General features: G+C 37.3%; 1 protein-coding gene across 1 annotated transcript; it reads right to left on the bottom strand.

Moving 5' to 3' along the window:
• Positions 1-314: 314 nt before the first annotated feature.
• DIPK2A (divergent protein kinase domain 2A) lies at positions 315-19,029 on the bottom strand. Its single transcript, XM_032225940.1, has 3 exons — positions 17,896-19,029; positions 4,060-4,363; positions 315-3,025 (listed from the first exon to the last, which is right to left on the bottom strand). Exons 1-3 carry the CDS (start codon positions 18,547-18,549, stop codon positions 2,694-2,696), a joined length of 1,290 nt encoding a protein of 429 aa, XP_032081831.1. The 5' UTR covers positions 18,550-19,029; the 3' UTR covers positions 315-2,693.
• Between the last annotated feature and the right edge of the window lie 771 nt (positions 19,030-19,800).

Raw genomic sequence — 19,800 nt, 5'->3', positions numbered from 1 at the left:
GAATGTCATAAGATCTAAATTCAATCCTGATAAATCCTGAACATTTCTTGGCACTATTAAAGTAAAAATCCATTTGTTATTAGCACTTACTACTACACAAAGCATGCAAAAGTACCTTAGTAATAACCCTTTTAATTACTTTTAAAAGAAATGTTTTGCCCAAATTTGAAGAATTGAGTAGCGATACTACTCTCTACAAATCAGTTCTATCCTTTTCAAAATAGCACTTATATTTGTTGCTATTCATGGTGGAGTAAAACCCCTCTTCAGTATTAAAATGGACCACCAATGCATTATATTTAAGCAAGGCCAAGAAAAAAAAATTAAGTATTTTTTATTATTCAAGAGAAGTTGTAGAAACAACCTTAATATAAAGGCACAGGAAACAGTTTTGATAACCAAATTAAACAGTTACAGTACAAAAGACAATTTTTATGCACATACAAACCCCAAACATCTCATTCAAAAATATTTTACCATTATTCATGGGCAATGATTAAAAATATAAATTGTCCCTGTACAATAAATACTTGATAGGTGCAAATTGAATAAAACTTATTGCTTTCCACATAGGTGTTTTCCCTGTAGACTGAAAATTATGGACTCCTTTTATCATCAGAATCCTGCTTATCAGCACAGTATTTCAAGATGAACCATGAATTCCAATGTTAAACTCCCAGGAAACATTGGCAGTTGAACCAACTCAGTAGCTGGTAGAGTTGTGGTTTAAAGCCTTCAGCAACAATGCTTCTTATTCCTTAGAAAGTGTGGGTATTAAATTAAAATTGCAATAAAGCAATGCTTTTTGTAGCAGGCTAGTGTTTAATCTCACATTTCAGTTTTTGCTCAAGCGTGTACTATAGCAACCTAAATACTATTGGAATACATTGTAACAGAATCCAGAGAAAATTAGGCAAAAACTACATTTTTATATAAATAAACAGGATATTACCTTCTAAATTCTATAGATTATGTCCGTAGGATGCTAACATGCCTAATGTGCTCTGATTCAGTCATATTAGAGATAAAAGAAACTGCCACAGCAAGAAATTTTCCCAGGAGACAGCTCAACAATTAAATGAAAGTAACACTGTAGAGACACAATTTGCAAAGAAGTAATAGTATATGACTAAGCAAGCCAAAGGGAAGAACAATAGGCCTTGATATTTATTTTATATACCTTTGACATATTCTGCATGTTTTCAAACTTTGGAAATGGATTGGGCAGTTTTCAGCTCATTCATACTGCTATATCCCACTTGTCTAAATACATTTCTCAGTAATATATTTATCATCCTTAGTATACAATTTATCCATGTTCCACTTTAAAATATTGGTAGTCAATTAATTGTTTCTGAAATTAGGAGTCTTTGTCTTGATCAGAACTTTATCGCTCCAGTGAAGAGTACCTTTATAGTAGTTACTGTAAATAAAGAAAACCATACCTTTTAAAAGTTAATTTTAGAAGTGATCCAATTTCTTCTTCAACTCCTGATCTGCGGGAACAATTTCAGGCAAATAGTAACCATCAGAGAAAAAATAACTGCAATTACACAAAATGCAATGAAGCCCTCTATCATATACATGAAGATTGCTACTAGATAGTAAACCTCAAAATTTAAGTCCTGTAAACATTAGTTCCAATAATTAGCAGAATTGTGAATAATACAGAATAAATGCTAGCCTGCTAAGCATTTTCTTATTTGTATGATGTTTTTAACTAGTAGTACAATGATAATAACTGACTAAAATGTTTGTCAGTAGGCTAGTGCCACTACAGTACGTTATTTTAAGCAATTAGAGACTACACATAACCATTTTCTTTGGCTTATGATTACTATGGTAGCAATTTTTTAAAAAAATTTCATTTATCTAGTGCTTCTTTAACACAAAAAATGTTTACTTTAGGTCATGTTTAAAGTTGATCCATGGAAATCAATCAGTCATTCTGTAGGCATGACTTTCTTATAGCCCACTATTTCTGCTGGATCAATGTAAGCATGACGGGTTCAAACTGTCTTCATTGAAATAGTTTGTATATTTCAATTCCCTGATGAGCATATACTTATATACACTGAAAGGATGGAGTTTTTTATTTAACTAAGATGTGAAGTATTACCTGCAGCAGAAATATAAACAATTCCAACATAACTAGGTTAGGTTCACACAACATTTAAGACAGCTTTTACAAGCATATCTTTAATAAGGCATACAAACATATGAAACAAAAAGAATTCAACAACAGAATAAGAAGAGGAATCCTGTACTCAAAAAGCACACAACATTAAATGAAAATCTAGTAATTACAAAAACAATCAAGGACACCTTGGATTATCAGCATCTATGCAAATGCCTCTTTTTGTAGGTTGTATAAGAGCAGAATAATGACATCAGATATAAAAGCCTTTAAAACAGGCCCATATAAGTTGACTTTCCAAAGAAGTGTAGCACTCTCACAATACAATGAAATCCTATTGAGAAAGTGAATTCAATTATATTTTCAGTCTTCCTATTTCAGTTAAAAGTAGCTCAAGTTGTAGTAGGATATGTAACTTTTGTCAACCTTCATGTAGCAACAGTGTTATGCAATTTATTTTCTCATTCTGGTTGCTTTCTTGCTTCCGGTTCACAATTCACTTGTCCTTGTGTCCTTGCCCCAGCACAACAGTTTCCAACTGTCCGCCCACTATGAACTACCTCACATTATTACTTAATCGTCCAAGATATTCACGTAATTCTTTTGCAGCCTGGAATCTACCATATCGCTTCTTTGGATTGGCACACTCATCCAGCAAGGCCTCAAGTTGACCATCTTTGGCAATATCAGCTGGAGGATCATGAAGAAGTCCTCCAGAAGTGCCATGCCAGGTGGCATGTCTTGATAAAAGGTTCTGACAAATAGCATAGTAATTATGATCCACAGTGACCCGAGTGCACAAAATCTCCTTTGAGAAAGAAAGACAAGCTTCTTTATCACAGTCATCAAATTTGCTTTCATACCATACATCCCAGTTTTCAGGTTTATCTGTGAAATGCATAGAAAACAAAATAGTAAGTAAACAGTTTTGTAACAGAATACTCACAGAATCAAAATGCACTTTGGAGGCATCATGTCATGGGACTTTTATTTAAAATACATAATTACAAACAACATTTAAAGCTGTTTTAGCATGTTTACTATCAGTTTGAAAAAAGGCACAAACATGATTTTCAGAATGTTTGGAACATTCATATCAAAGGAAAATAAATATACAAGGAAATTGATTGTTTAAAAAGTAACTTTCCTAAACTAAATACTATAATTTCTATAGTAAGGAAATTTCTATGAAGTTCTATGTCTACCTAATCATCACATCCTATGCCAGTCGGTCACATAGGCAGGTCAGAACATACATGGGTATGCCACCCAAAATATAATGGTTTGGGATCTACCAATCTAAAGCTTATCCTAATTTGTGACATCCTAGATCCATGATGGCGAACCTATGGGACGCGTGCCACAGATGGTACGTGGAGGCCATTTGTCAGGGCACGCGAGACGTTGCCCTGTCAGCTGGCCACCATGATTCATAAAAACCGTCTCTAAGGGAAAACCAGAAGTTTGGGAATGGTGATCGCGTGCATGCGCACGTTCTTGGGGATTGCGGGCATAGCATTATAGGTGTGGTACGCCGACGCATGACCCCCCTGTGCTCCCCTCGCTTTTTGCATGGCAGCCAAAAAAGGTTTGCCATCAATGTCCTAGACAATTTTTTTGTATCTTATTGCCCAAGAAGTGATAGTTTTACTCTGGTTACTTATAGTTCTTGCATGTCCTCCAAGGACTGAACCACTTTTATTGCATATTTCATATAAGCAAAAATCCCTAGTTTATGTTTGTTCAATAACATGTATACTGAGAAATTCTACTTGTTCAAAAATACATGCAAAAATAAAAATGATTTTAAAATTTGTTTCTGTGTTAACACCAATCATTTTTGGTGGGGGGTGGGGGGGAGAAAAATCAAGCCATAGCTTAAACTGTTAAAAACCCACAGAATAAAATAGAAGCCCACTTACTTTGTTTGATTAACTTTTTATCTGCCACCAAAACATTTTCAGCATCCACGATTATGACTTTTCCATCTTTAGGTCCTACTGCAAAGTTGTCAAAGCTGACATCAAGGAGGTAGAGTGCAAATTCAAAGCCATTGTTTGTTAGTTGTTCTGCTATTTCCATTAACTGCCATGCCAGGTCCACTCGTTTTTCCCAAGGGGCACTGTAGTAACTCCATAGTTCTTCTCCCACATAGTTTACAGCTACCATTCTTCCACATGCTCCAAGGTATTTTGCAAATGGCCATCCTTCATCAGAGGGAAAACTCTGTAATGGGAAGAACCAATTATTAAGGCTGAATACTAAAAGCATTTTCACACAGCATTTTGTATAAAAATCTCCATATGTTTATGTTTGTAATTGAAACTTATTCCAGTGTCATGCGCTTCCAAAATGGGAAGAATTATGAAATGTATTCTCATCATAATAGAATTCCCTATGCTACTAGGCTCGAAATTCTTCGTATGAACAACTTAGAACTGTGTTGCTTGCGGTTGACTTAGGTATTGCATACAAAATTGTACGTAGTAATGTTTTAGCTGTAAATGATTTGTTGTGTTTTAATCGGAATAAAACGCGTGTGAACAACCACTTTAACCTCAATATAAATCGTTCTAAACTTGACTGTAAAAAATACAATTTTTGTAATGAGTTGTCAAAGTCTGGAATGTTCTACATGAGTCAGTTGTCTGCGCTACAAATTTTCACAGTTTTAGTCACAAATTGATTTCCACGGACCTCACTTCATATTTAAGAGGTCCATAGATGGGACGTGCATAAGCGCACTAATGTACCTATCATCCCTGTCATTGTATTTTTATATTATTCCTCTTCTTTTTTCTTTTTGACAAATTACAATAAATAAAATAAATTATATCATAAAGTTTATCACTCCATGTTTGTAAACTCAATTCAAAATCACATATTCTACTCTTAATCTCTTAAAATCTCAAAATTTACTATTATAGGTTTTAGCAATTTAGCACAGTAAAACTTTGAACTTCACATTTTGATCACAATATCAGAGTTTCTTAACTTTATTCCACTTCAGTGAAACACAAGTTCTCATAACACACCAAGATGCCTATAAATATCCTAAATAAATTATTTATTTCCAAAAATGCCAATCAACATTTATAGAACTGGTTTCGCATTAAACCTAACAGATAAATTAATTTACATTTAGCTCCAGACTTGTCAAGAAAAAGCTGGATGAATGAACAGGTTTACTAAAATAAGTCAGCACATGAAAAAGCTACACTTACCATATCCAATCTCAATAAATATCTTGAAAAATAAAAACTGCCAGAAAATACAGTATTTCATTTTTTTCCTAAACCTTACAGAAAAATAAAATAAAACTCCCCTTGAGGAACAATCCAATACTACTTATTTAAACTCTCAATTTCTCCCATAATTATATTATATCCTTTTAAGCCCTATTCCCCAACTAGATAGGTTCTCTCATACAGCCAGAAAGTCCTAAAATTATTGGCTTTTTTTTTCAGATGTTGTGACTTTTAAATAATAGTTTGTCTAGGTGAATCTTTATCCAGGGTTGGTGACTTCATTTAGGTGACTGAGTATTGCAATATAGTATTGTACAATGATCAGCCTGCCAATATAAGAGTATAGCTAATCTCTCCATAATTCAATATAATATAGATGTTTATACGCTGCTTTTAAGAATGAAGGCAATTTGAAACAATTTTGAATCATTACGAACTGACAAAAATATTAAGACAAGCAAAATACTAAAATCCAATTATAGTTTAATCCACTTCATACAAAGTTTAGGTTTCACAGCCCAATAAGGATAATTTATATGAGCACACAGAAAACAAATATTGAGAACTTTCCTGAATTACTCTGAAAAGTAAGGTGTTTCATATGTGACAGGAGGCCCAAAGGCATCAAAGGACCTATTATGAAATAGCTGCAACTGCTTTAGGGTTAACTGTGAAGGAGTATAAAGAACAATTACTTGTAAATTAGACTGTATCAGATAGATGCAAGTACCAGCAGGTAATACATATATCTGGCACTGAATCCACTTTTCATTCAATACAGCAAATCGCAGCATAAACAGATCCAAAGAGCAGTTTGCCAGAATAGAACTAGGGACTGCCATAATTAAAATTAAGATCAACTATTCAAGAATGTTCAAGGTCTTCAGTAATTACAAACTACATGTTCCAAAGTTTTGTAAATAGCAATATAAACAATCATGCATGACCAGAGAGAGACATGGACATTCTATTTTACTTCTGAATATGAATAGCAAGAACCAAATAAAATAACTATCATTAACAGATACTAATGGACTTCAGACAATCATAAAACATGAAGCTGAGCTAGAAAAGGATTTTTTCTCAGTGTTTCTCAACCGTGGCAACTTGAAGATGGGTGAACTTCAGCTTTCAAAATTCCCAATTCTGGGTACAGATCCACACATCTTCATGTTGTCAAGATTAAGAAACATGGTTCTGAAAAGTAGCCTGGCTAGGTGGCAACATTCAGTCTGCCTTGCCTTATCTCAAAATATTCAGAAGTGTCAGATCAATTAATGCCTTTGTGGGAGGCCACCAGTAATATAAGGTATGGAAAGTTAAAAGTGTATTCCAGATTTAAGCAGTGGCAAACAATTGTTACATTGATTGAATAAATTATATTAATATATTAAATACATGAAAACCATACCACATCCCCAAAATTGGGTCACTTCAGGAAATCTGGAGAGTTAGTTTGTCTATTAGGGCATGATGATCTGACTGTTTCAAAAATGGGCTGGTAGTCTTCCAGAAGTAATCTTCCAAAAAGAAAGCTTCTATTCCATTAAAGAAACCACACCTGGAATAGCAATCTACTGGAGAAACAGGACATGCCAGAATTCTTCCTGCATACTGGAATCGCTAACATTAAGTCATCAGTAATAGATCAGTACAATCATGTGAAGCTGTACTAAAGGAAAATCATACATTGATGAACAAATCACCACAAAGAACAGGAATTTAATAGTTCAGTTCTTATGCAAGAATTACATATCTCACTTTCTCATACCTATTTTAACTTAAATGTTCCATTCAGCACAATAATGATATAAATAAGTGTTGAAATATTTTCTGCTGATGACAGGCTGCTTCTATTGTCCTACTATATAGTGTGAAAGTAGTATCATTTCCAGCAAATAACAACATACAGTATAAAAATGATATAAATGTGCATAAATACCACTTGAACCAGTTTTGTGAAGATTCAAAACTGGTAGACTGTAAATTCTAGTCTTCCCTTAGGCATGAAGCCAGCTAGATGATCTTAGTGATCGACAATGGCACTGAAAAAAGTGATTTATGACTGTTTTTCACAACCATTGCAGCACTCTCATGGTCATGTGATCAAAATTTTGGATGCTTGGTAACTGGCATGTATTTATAACAATTGCAGTGTCCAAGTGGGGTGGTCAAGTGATCATCTTTTGCGACTTTCTAACAGGCAAAGTCAATGGAAAGCTAGGTTCATTTAACACCCACGTTACTAATTTAACAATTGCAGTAATTCGCTTAACAACTATGATAAGAAAGGTAATAAAATGGAGCAAAACTCATTTTAAACTGTCTTGCTTAGAGACAGAAATTTTGGACTAAATTATGGCCGCAAATTGAGGACTATCTGTTCTTTTGAAATCTTGCCAAGAAAATTGTATGGACATATATTAGAAGGCACCAAAATATGCCTACACAACCATACCTACTGTAGTAATTATTCAGGCTCAAATTTAATAGTTCAACAGTGAAGATATTATCATTTCCTGCCAATATACAATGATTTTATGGCTGATAAAATACAACCGCAAGCTATTTATAAACTCAATTTTTCTATTTTATCATACTTTTAAAATTTTCTTTTGCTCTTGTTTAATAGTTTGACATTTAATTTTTTCAAGAATCTTAATTTCTTAATTATTTCTCTGTTATATCTGTAAATGTGTACATGTAAGTAATTGTCTGCTGTAATCTACTCTTAGTATTTTTATAGGCTGATCTATAAATATTAGTCGTATTATCTAAACATAAAATAGATTTTTAACCAGATTTTATTTGTATATGTATGTATATTAATTCAAGCAAACAAACTTAATAATCCTGCCTATTTTCCCCATGACAACAATCCAGTGACATGAGTTGGACTGAGAGACTGACTTGACTGTTCATGAATTAAGGCGAATATGCATGTCCCAGGATAATTTTGCATGATCCAATCTGGGCTGGTCACCGGGATCAGAGGTTTAGTCTTCTGAGCTTTCAGACTCGTGCTGAAGCCTGTTCGTAGGAAACTTTTCTCTATTGAGGGCTGACTGACTGTTCATGTCTAAAGTAGGAATTCATAGTCTTCTGGTTTCTAGGACACCATTTTAACCAATTTGAAACCAATCCCTAGGATATAATACAGCAGTGATGGCTAACATTTTTCTTGTGTGGACTCCCATGAATCTTTCCCCACATGCATGCGCACACCTACTTTCCCCCATTTTGGACCAATCTTTGCCTACACAAATGGCCTGCTTTTGCAGAGGCCAGAGGTGGCAGCAGCTCTTCCTCCTGGCAGCCTCGCACTCTGGGCAGCATCTGTCCAGCCAGCCATGCCAGCCAACAGCACCGCGGAGGAGCGAGCCACCCAGCCTGCTGCTGGCATGGTGCCCTTATATAGAAATGCCCCGCTCTGCCCATACAGCCCACCCCTTTCGGGGACCGCAAGCAGGCTTGCCCTGCAGGGCCAGTGAAGAATGGCATGAGTTGGAGGAGCGACCAGTCGCATCTGCTTCCGTCCCTGCCAATCTATGTGCCCGAGCAGCCCTTCCACCTTTAGCTGCTGCTATTCTGAATCCTCGTTCTTTCCCCCCAACCACTTCAGACTCACTCCAAATTAGGCAGAGGGAGAGGGATGGTAAAGAAGAGGTGGCGGCCATGCGCACAAGGATTCCTAATCCTTCCTGTTCTCTCTCCGGCATTTCTCCTGCGCAGCTCTGCTGTCCCAGAAGGGCAGCTGCAGTAGCAAGGGGAAAGGCAAGCGTGACTGGCCGGTTCAGGCGCTCAAGAAAGCAAGGCAGCATTTGCAGACTGGGTGGCCAGCTGCCCCTCCCGCTGCTCCTTCCCCTAGTCATGTTGGACTTTGAAGAGTTCGAGTGGCAGCTAAAGAAAAACAAATAGTGTAACGAAGCATGGTTGGGGGGCAAGCAAGTCCAACAAAGCTAGGGGAAGGAGCAGTGGGAGGGAAGCAGTGAAGGAGCAGTGAAGGAGCAGTGAAGGAGAGATGGCAGTTGTCCTACCTCCCCTCTTTCCAGAAAACAGCCCCCCTTCCTTCCTGCTCTTCTTTGGATCTGCATCGCCAGATGGCCAGCTCAACTTCCATTGCAGGAGAGGTAGCCAGACAGGCAGGCTGTCTCAGCCACTGCCGAGTGAAGATAACTCTCTAAAAAGCCTGCTTGCCTCTTTTTCTCACCCAAGTGGGAATCGCCAAGAAAGGGGCCAGGAAGGTGGCAGGGCTTGGCTGCAGGCACGTTTGCAAGTTGCCTGAAGTTGAGCTGGCCATCTGTCCAGAGAAGAGCAAGAAAGAGGGGGGGGGCTTTTTCTGGAAAGTTGTGCACCCTGTGTGCTATTACTGCTGAGCTCAAATAACTGCATTCATGCTTGAGCACATATACATATACACATCCATGTTGCCCTTTAAGGCAGAGGAAATGGGCAAGAAAATCTAATTGTGGTCAATCTTAATGGCTAAAATCACTTGAAAGAAGCCGATGGAGATCTCGCCTACTTTCATTTTTCAAGCCAAAGGCACTTAGGAGGCACATGCACACTCAGGAAAGAAAAACATTGGATGGAGAAAGGCATGAAGGAGCAATGGCCATTGTCCCCCCTCCATTCTTTCCAGAAAACAGCCCCCCCTCCTTCTCTGGATGTGCATTGCCAACTTCAGGCAGCTTGAAAACGTGCCTGCAGCCAAGCTCCGCCACCTTCATGGTCCCTTTCTCAGCATTTCCCACTCAGGGGTGGGAAGAAGAGGCAAGCGGGCTTTTTAGAAAGCCCGCCCGTCTGGCCACCTCTCCTGCAATGGAATGGGAGGTAGAACTCCCAATCTCTTTCCCAAGTAACAGATGGGAGCATGCGATTCATAGCGCTTGTAATATTTCAGCTTGGGGATGGCTTTGGCACTCTCTTTTTGGCCTCCCCCACCCCTTTGAGTGGGGCAAACTCGTTTGGGGAATGAAAATCCAGAGAAGTTTCCCACTTCAAGTCAAGGTTGAGGTCTGATCTTCTCCCATTAGGAGAGAGCCAAAGCCATCCCCATCTTTGGTGCCAGGAGGCTTCAGAGGGAAGCCTGCTAGCACCAAAACAAGAATTGCATGTACATGCCTGGGGTGGGGTGGGGAAGCACCAAAAACAGGGCATGGGAGAGCTGTGCCGCACTCCCACCCCTCCTGAAAATGCGCTCTCCCCTCCCCCACACATGCACCTGAGATCTCCCCCTACTCCCCACGTATTCACATGTGTCTCCTGCTGACACCAGAGACCCAAAAATCAGCTGGCTGGCGGGAAGCGCGGGCATGCAGAGTGGATCTGAGCTGGGCAACTGCTTGTGTGCCAACAAAAAGGGCTCTGCGTGCCACCTGTGGCACACATGCCAAAGGATCGCTATCAAGGTAATTCAGTGTACATCAAACTTTACATTCAAAAAATCATTTCAGCAACATTCTATTTTACTGATAGGATATATAAAATCAATATAAACATAATCATGTTTCTTGTTATAAAATGTAATTTTCAGTTAACAACCCCTGAAGTCAGAATTACTTGTTCATTATTTAATCAGAAAAAAATATTAGAATCACATACAAGTAAAAAATGGCAAGATAATACATCTCTACCTATATTCAATGCTATTTTTCTTCATAAAAATGAAGGAACAAAATGTATGATTTCTGGGGAGATCATCTTCATAGACTGCAAAATTTAATTATTACTAAAATAAAGATTTGAGGTCTCTATTTGGAATGACCATATGCGGCCTCATTAATTTCAGAATCTTCAGATGAACATTATATTCAAAAAAAATTACAAAAACAGAACTGGATACTCAAGAGACTTGACCAAATTTGAAAATGTTGCAACACAAAACCAGAACTACTGAGCCTTCGTCATAAGTTATGGAACTGAGCAAATCAAAATTGTATAATGAAACTAATGAAGAATTTAACCAGAACCAAGAGGCGATAATGGGAAGACAAATATCACATTTACTGTAAATATCACCAAACAAAACTGATAATGCAGTACTTCAATGCTGATTCCAAAAATAGGTAATTCATGTTCAAATTTGGAAATGAAATAAATCAGTTTGAGTTTTTTAGTCATAATTGGAAGAAATGTTACAAAGCAAAAAATACTGTAAGATAATGAAACAAATCTTAAACTGTTAAATTGCCTATCCTGCCAGTTGTATTTCAGTTAAATATTAGTAAACCTTGATATTCTTATAAAGTATACAGAGTCAATTTTGCACTTGCTTTAGTAGAAAGACTAACCTGTGAATATGCATCAATGTCAACGATTATGTTACAATTAGCTATAAGAAGATTAAACCAAGAAAGGTACATGGGCCATATGGATTATCAGATGCTTATTCTTTTATTCTATTTCTACTTCATACAAAACACAAGTATAAATGTAAGGTCTAACAAAACTATGTGAGATACAAAAAGAATAAAATAATGCTGCCCACAATTCTTTCTTGTTTATTTTGTTTCTTGAAATACTGAATAGAGGCATAAGATAAGAGACTTATGGGAGTAAAGATTAAAACAGAGATTCGTAAGAGCTTTTGCAGTAACTTGGTCTTGCTTTTAGAATGTTCTTTAAAGGAAATTGAATAGGTAAATTAACAAAATTAAGTTAGTATGTGGATTACAAGAATGTGGTATATTAGTAGGGTTGAAAATTAATAAACAGGTGTCAAAGATATTAATGAAAATGAAAATACAAGATCAAACAGAATTGATGAATAAAATGGATTTTTAAGATTGAGAAGAAGGTAAAATACTTGGGTCTCATTATGACAAATATGAATTGTATGGTTTTAAATTAATTATGTAAATCCAGTGAAAGCTAGCAAGACATCAATAATTACTTCCCTTAAGTGCCATGGTGAGTCAACATCTTTGCTGACTTTCACTAGATAGACAGATTTTGTGAGGGAATTGCCATTAGATCTAAGATAATGTAATCTCTCCAGAACAAGGAATGATAGTTAGGATAGCTGCTCCTTGTGAATAAACTGAGAAAATTACCATTGTTATGGTCAATTTATGACTGAAGTTCTGGGATTTGGGATTACATCAAGCTAACACTCACAAAGACTCAAAGGAACCTTTTATCTTCATCAGAAAGTGTGTGGGTGGATGGGTAGATGTGGGTGGGTAGATGTGGGCATGTTTGTGTGCATGTTTGTGTGTATGAATAAGAGATTAAGACCCTTCAGACCAACAAGGTACATATTGGATCACTTTGTGTCCTTAAAAGATGAAGTTGTAATTTTTTTTAAATAAGTTTTTAAACATTTTTAGTATGCAACAAATAGATGCTTAGCATATAGATAGATATTGGGAAGTTAAAATATTAAGAATCCAGAAGATTTGGGATTATACTTTTGAATCATTTAGAAGATATTTTTTTCATAGAAAATGGAGATTGCTTTGGATTATTTTTTAATGTTAAGGAAACTTTGAAGACTGGATTTTGGAGCCAGAAGATAATTAAAAAGGAATAGAGATCCTTAGTGCAAAATTTAAATACCTCACAATCACATTTCTTTAGACATATCATAGTGATAAGCTACTAAAATTATTTTTACCTACTGGGATAAAAGGAGAAGTACACTTCTCTTTTCTTTCTCTTTCCTTTTTCACTCTCTCCCTTTTCTTTTATTTTTTCCTTTTGGTATTTTTTATAGTTTGTAATTTAATTTTTTTTCTTTTCCCTTATAATTCCTAATAAAAATATTTTAAAACAAAGTAATTATGTAAAGGCATAGAATGAAGTTAAAAAATAAGATAGAGAAACTACAGTTGTCTTTGCTTGGAAGAATTTTTGTGGTTAAGATTAGTGCATAGAATACGTTTGTTTCACACAAACCTGTTTTTACAACTGATACACCATTTAAATAATGACAAAAATAAGAATTAAATACATGATGTTACAATATGAAAAGGGAAGTGAAGTATTCAGTTTAACCTGATTTGGAATTATATTTTGCAGCTTGTTGTTTGATTTGGATGAAAGAGTAGATACTGTGAGAAATAGAAGACTTTTGAAGTTAGAAGAACCCAATCTGAGTTTAGATGGTATGGATGCCTATGATACAATACAGTTGAGGTTAGTGTACATTTTAAAAACCAATATGTTTGACATGCAATATTGTTAATATAAAAAGATACAAACCCAGGTAATACCCAAATCACCTTTCTAAGTCTCAGAACAAGCATTTTACTGACAAGAAATAATAAGCAAATGGTTAACATATCCTGAAAAACTAGAATTTTGTCCAGGGATAAGATAAAACAAGAGAAAACCTGGTGGCAGACTGATATGGTTTTCTTATGTACATTAAGATTTAAAGTAGATAATTAATGGATTGAACACTCTAAGACTGAATTGAAATAAAACTGTATACAAATGATGGACATATTATTAAAACATATGAACTTTTATCAAAATTTGAAACAGAAGTAAAATAAAAGATAAAGTGGACATGTGACCAACAAAAAGGACATTTTATCATATTTGACTAAAGACATGTCTAAACTTTTGTTTACACTTTGTGACTATAGGATACTGAGTATAGATTAATGAGAAAAAAATAATTTCAACAAACGTAAAATCAATCTGCAGCATAACAAGATTGACAAAAGTGAAGGGGGTCTGAATACTTTCTGAATGCACTATATAACTGCTCTACAAAAAACCATTAACAACTTCTTTGTAGTTTTTTATTTCACACTTTTAGCTCTCTGGTCTTTTTTCTTTTTTCTTACTCTATATTAGTTTTTATTAGTTTATTTTTGTATTTTTAATAAAATTATATTTTAAAAATCACTTGCAATTTAAAAACAAGTTAATATAAAAATTATATCATGCTTACTTCATTATAAGGATTCACCTTAAATCTAATAGAAATTTCAATTATTCTAATTGACGACTTCTGTTGTATTATTTTTGTTTCCAGTGTTATACTTCCATGCTAACAAGTGTTACAATTTTATGTAGTATTAATTTATAAGTCTGAAAAAATCTTCATTGAAATATTGTTGTGCTTCTCTATTTTTCCTATTTTTTTAGTTGTACATTTTAATAGCAGTTAGAATAATTTTAACAAAAGATGCAGATGATAAAATTAATATATTAGAATGAGCACATGTAAGTTTTTGCACAATTTATATATTCCATATATTCTTTCATTTTTTGCTATGTTCCAAAAAATGCAATGAGTTCTTATAAATCACAAATCACTTTCACAGAACTATCAAGCAAATTTGTCCCATTACAAACCAGTTCTAAAAATTAATTTGTATCCCTAAATATAAAGCAACAATGCTACTTTTAAAAAAGAAAATCCATCTATCGTGAAATTGTGGACAAATGTGCAATTGTGCATTGTATAACCTGATTGGATTACTTAAACCTAAGTATATAATGAAGAATCAACCAAAGATCCACTGAGATTAGTATCCTATTTCCAATTATAGCCAGCAAAATGTTTCGTAGAAATTAACTTAGAATGCTTTATCAAGTAACATAATCCCAAATTGCTAGCAATTTATACAATTATAAATTATTGTTTAGCTTTGACTCTGGCAACAAATGCAGTCTACAAACTATTATTGGTAGTGCACTGCCAATTCTTGTTAAGCACCAATCAACTATTAAATCTTCCTGTTAACTGTATTATAGTATTTATTTTCTAAGTATTTCTTAAGATGAAACTGTCTAATGTCCAACTACTTGATTATAAGGTCTCTTTACCCCTTTAGCCAATAATCACAATGATCATGTATCATACATTACACAAGCTAACCCTATGAAGTCAAAACTGTGCATTTTGGATACATGTGATATTATCCATCATTGGCCAGGAATATTGCTAACATGAAAATGATAGAATAGTCCTGATACCAGGATTATAGGTAACTGTAATAATACAAACACTTGTAACATAGAAAAATAAAAAGTCTTCATGTATACCTAAGGTATACATAAAGTATACCTTACATAAAATACTTACCTTTTCCTTTTAACTCAATTTTTTTGTTAATGTGAAATCTTTTAGACTTTTTAAAAAGAAACATATTTAAATAAATTCCAGTGGAAGTTCTTAAGCTTTGCAAAGACTTAATAATAATTATTTACTTCTGGAGAGATAATTAATGTACCAATGTTATATAGAGGAATCCTGACCTTAACAAATTGTTTCAAAGTGAGAAACACTGAATATTTTGCCTACCTACCTACCTACCTATCATAAAGCTACCTTGCTTTATGTTCAATATCCCCCAAATAAAATCATGTACACTTTCTCTGCCTTACTACCTCAATTAATACAACAACAAAACATATATTGCGAAGTATATGTGTTCTTTCAGCATCTAAAGTATTGTTTTCATGCAGAACCAACATCTTTAATGATTTTTGAAAATTATTTCGGTTCATCTACTTACAATTATCGTATTTTAAAGATTAGATCTTAATAACTAAAGAAATAATTATCAAGTTTTTAATTCAAGAATTTTAACTATGCAGTTACACATATAAAAGCATAAAAAGTTAATTTGAAAGCGAATCTGGAAGAAAAATCACAATAAAAGTCTTTATCAGTTATGCTTGTGGTAGTAGAAGACTAAGTTAATGACATCCTTTAAAAATAGTTAGAAATATAAAGTGCTACATATCAAGTCACTAAGTGCTTAATAGAGCACAAGCTGTTTTAGGAGACCATTATGCTGTCAGCCATCCCTTTTTTGTCAACCACTTCAGTAACTGAAAGTGACTTAACCATTTATTTCACAAACATACCGCCTTTTATAAGATGTGAAAGATGTATCAAATTGTACAATTAAAGAAACTTAATTATTGCATTATACTTATGCAGCTTATGCATGCAAAATAAAATGTATATTGTTCAATGACCACCTATGTAATTCTAATCTCAATTTTGTCCCTCCTTTCGTTAACTATTTCTGATAACATAGAACATATTCTTAACAGGTGAATACCTAAAAGAATGAATACACTGTGTCAAATAGTTCATATTTCCCAACATAACACATCCAGCAATAAATTAGATCTGTACTGCCATAATTTTTACTGTTCTGTATAGCACTGTTTTGAAATCTAACTGGAATTACTGAATTTGATGCTTGTCAAAAATATAACACTTAATGTCTAACAATCCTGATTAACTGAATGAATGCTATGTTAACATTACTGAAGCCTCAAACAGGAAGACACCTTTCATTTTTTTGGCTGTCCCCATAAGCCTTTTACCTGAGAAACGTTTCAAGCAATAGTAATTTCTGGAAAGAAATGGAAGTTTAGCCAAAAGAAAGTTATGAACAAAGACACATATCCCAGAAGATTAAGATACATTTCAATACATGATAAATAATAAAAATACAGTTATATCCATAGCTTATGCTGTAACATACAGGTAATCTCAAGAGACGGAATTATATTTTATCACTCTATAATATATGTTTCAATTTATTACTGAAATTGAAATAGTATTGATTTAACTAAATTTCAACTGATTGCATTAGCATTCAAATACACTACTTAGGACATATTCAGATATTTAAGTACTTTGGCTACATTGTATCGAAACAAGTTGTTTAGCACATTCACAATCTCCTGTTGTTTTTTCTATTTTATGTTCTGAAGAAAATATTAAAAGGCAGACACTGGACATCTTAATGCACAAGTAAATCTAATGAATGCAAAACAGTTTCAGTTGTGATTTAAGGCTTTGGGGGGCATTTCTACCACCAAAATTGCCATTCAACACCTGAATTCAGGGTGCACTCAAAGTATGTAAAACTAGCTAGTCAACAAGAAAGAAAAAAGAAATTAGTTCAATTTTGGTAGATGGAAAAGAGGCTTTCATTAAACTTTTCACTTTTCATTAAACACCTGGCACTTGAGAAGCAATTAAGATGTATGATTGTTACCAACTCTAACCATACACATTTAAGAAGCCTTAAAATCAGTTTCTGCAGAGCTATGAATGTCAAATTTGCTATCCCATCCAAGAGGGAGGATGGGAAAGAGAAAGCCCATACTTTTAAAACCAGAACATTACGCACCTTACGAAATCTGAGAAGCCTTATACAAGGCAATAGATGGATAAAAACCTTCCAAGATATTAGAAGATACTGAAGGTATATATTGATACCGCTCCTACTGCAGCTAAAATTGTTTCTGATCTTGGAAATTATGAGGCAGAAAAGCTTAACCAGGCTTCATCTACAGATGGGAGAGGAAATCCCTAGGAAACCGCATGTTGTTCTGCCTGAACCAGGTTTACGCTGAACCTTTAAATCCCTCTTCGGCCATCTGTTTGCGGTCGTTTTCACACAACCATTACCTAACGTGCTATTCAACTACCTGGGAAGGGGACGGGCGGCGAGGATAAAAGCGAGGTCCGCCCCAGGGCCAAGGGGGAGACGGGAAGACCCAGCAGCGGCGGCCCCTTACCTGAAGCACGAGAGGCTCCGGGTTGAAGGCGAGCGTAATGAGCAGCTGCATGCGCTCCGACTCCTTCAGGTTGCGGAGCAGAAAGCTGCCCGAGTCTTTTGTCTCAGCGTAGCGACGGACGAGGCGGTCGAGGAGGCGCTGCGACGGGCAGTGCACCAGGTCCGACCAACCTTCCACGACGTCGGGAGTCAGAAGTCGGACGTCGCCGTTGATGCTGGCGAACTCGGTGGCGTGCAGGGCCTGGAGCAAGTCGCAGCGTCCCCTGCCGGTGGCGCGCCGGCAGATCTTGGCGTCGATGTCGGCTAGCTCCCGCGCGGAGCCCAGGCGCTTGAGCACGACCCGGCGGCTGCCTTCGCGGGGCTCCCCATAGCGCGCGAAGTAGACGTTCTTGACGTTGAGAAAGTCGAGGAGGCGCAGGCGACCCCAGCTCTCCAGGCGCAGCTGCCCGTTCAGGAACTTGCGGCACCAGCTGGTGCCCCAGCAGGCCGGGCACTTGTTCAGCTGCAAGAAGCGCCGCTCGGCCAGCTCGTTGCGTTGCAGTGAGGCCAGCAGCGAAGGCGAGTTGAGGGCCAGCGCCGCCGCCAGGATACCCAGCACCGCCAGCTTCACGTAGCGGTACAGCCGCCCCAACTTCAGCGACACCAGCCGGAGCATCGTCCGCCGCCGCCGCCACCGACCGACCAACTGGCCGGCCGGCCGGACCAGCCGGCGGGGCACTGGCCCCTCACTGGCACTGCCTCCCGTCCTTTCGCGCCCCGCACTTTCCACGCTGCAGAGCCAGCGCCGATAAACTCTCCACCGCCGGGCTCGCCTGATAAAAAGCAGCCAAGTTACGGAGGGGAGGGGGATGGGAGGTGAAGGGGCGGTGTCGAGAGCCCGCCGGACGGGACCGCCCCGCCCCCTTCGAGGGGAGGAGCTCCAGCGATCGCCGCTGTGCCACACTGGCGCTAACGGCGCGCGCCTCCGATCCGAATGAAGGCGCGTGAAGGATTAAGCTCGGGCGAGGTTGCGGGGGGCGGTTGGAAGAGCGGCGGTTCTTTCAAGGGGATGCACCTTCCTATAACTCTGTGCACGGGGGGGAGGGGAAGCAACTATGGTATTCTTCGCCGTATCAGGTTGAGAAAAGGGATGATGGAGAGAGAGGCGGAGCCGGAGAGGCTCTGAATAGTGGAGGGTGGAGGGGGGGGCGTAAGAGGGTGTGGCTTTGCGCGAGCGCGCTCCAAGCGGGACGGGGGGGGGATTTAATTGTGTCGCCCTTCATTATGTCTCCCCTCCTAGATCCCGGTGCGTGACAATGTGTTACCTCTAACCGCTTTTGTCTTCTTTTTTTAAATTCCCGGTCTGTTTAAGAAGAAGGGTGGAAATGAGCTGGAATGTGGGAAATCAGCCGCGTCCGCCATGTTGCCTTTATTGGAATAGGAGAGGGGGGTCAGGGGCGCTGGGGCCGGTGCTCTCCGTTGTCTTGACCTTCGGTTAATTGGCCGCGACCAATTAATTTGACCATCTTCCCCCATTAAAACCGTGGGAATCAGGGAGTGGGCCGCAACCGTCCTCGTACTTTTCCAGCTCACCTTTGCCCCTCTAAGCCTGCTGTTCGCTACTCTCGGAGATTGCTAAAACTCCCGGCTGACCAAAGCAGCTCTGGCTTTCCGCAGAGATCAGCCGCGCTGCACTGAAGTAGGGGTGGTTTTGACAAAGAGAAAGAGATTGTTGTGTGACCGAATAGCTTTTGGAAAACTTAAATATATTTATGTCCCACATTTATACTGAGTCACACTAATGGGCTGCTCAAATGATGGGAGTTCCTTTTTAACTCCCAGGTGGCAAAAGGGGGAGGGAAAGCTGTTTTTAGAGCAGATTAATACATTTGTGCAATGGTGGTTTTAAATCAGAATGTTTTATGTA

The sequence above is a fragment of the Thamnophis elegans genome, chromosome 10 (genome assembly GCF_009769535.1).
Source record: "Thamnophis elegans isolate rThaEle1 chromosome 10, rThaEle1.pri, whole genome shotgun sequence".
In the NCBI taxonomy this organism is placed as follows: domain Eukaryota; kingdom Metazoa; phylum Chordata; class Lepidosauria; order Squamata; family Colubridae; genus Thamnophis; species Thamnophis elegans.
Note: the sequence above shows the minus strand (reverse complement) of the source record. Positions and strands in the feature narration are given on the sequence as shown.

What these genes read in the sequence shown, in the direction of transcription:
- DIPK2A (XM_032225940.1), bottom strand. Translation starts at nt 18,549, where the DNA reads ATGCTCCGGCTGGTGTCGCTGAAGTTGGGGCGGCTGTACCGCTACGTG. An exon ending in CGGAGCCTCTCGTGCTTCAG is followed by an intron (nt 4,364 to 17,895) that starts GTAAGGGGCCGC and finishes TTCCCATTACAG; the next exon opens with AGTTTTCCCTCTGATGAAGG. An exon ending in TAAAAAGTTAATCAAACAAA is followed by an intron (nt 3,026 to 4,059) that starts GTAAGTGGGCTT and finishes TGCATTTCACAG; the next exon opens with ATAAACCTGAAAACTGGGAT.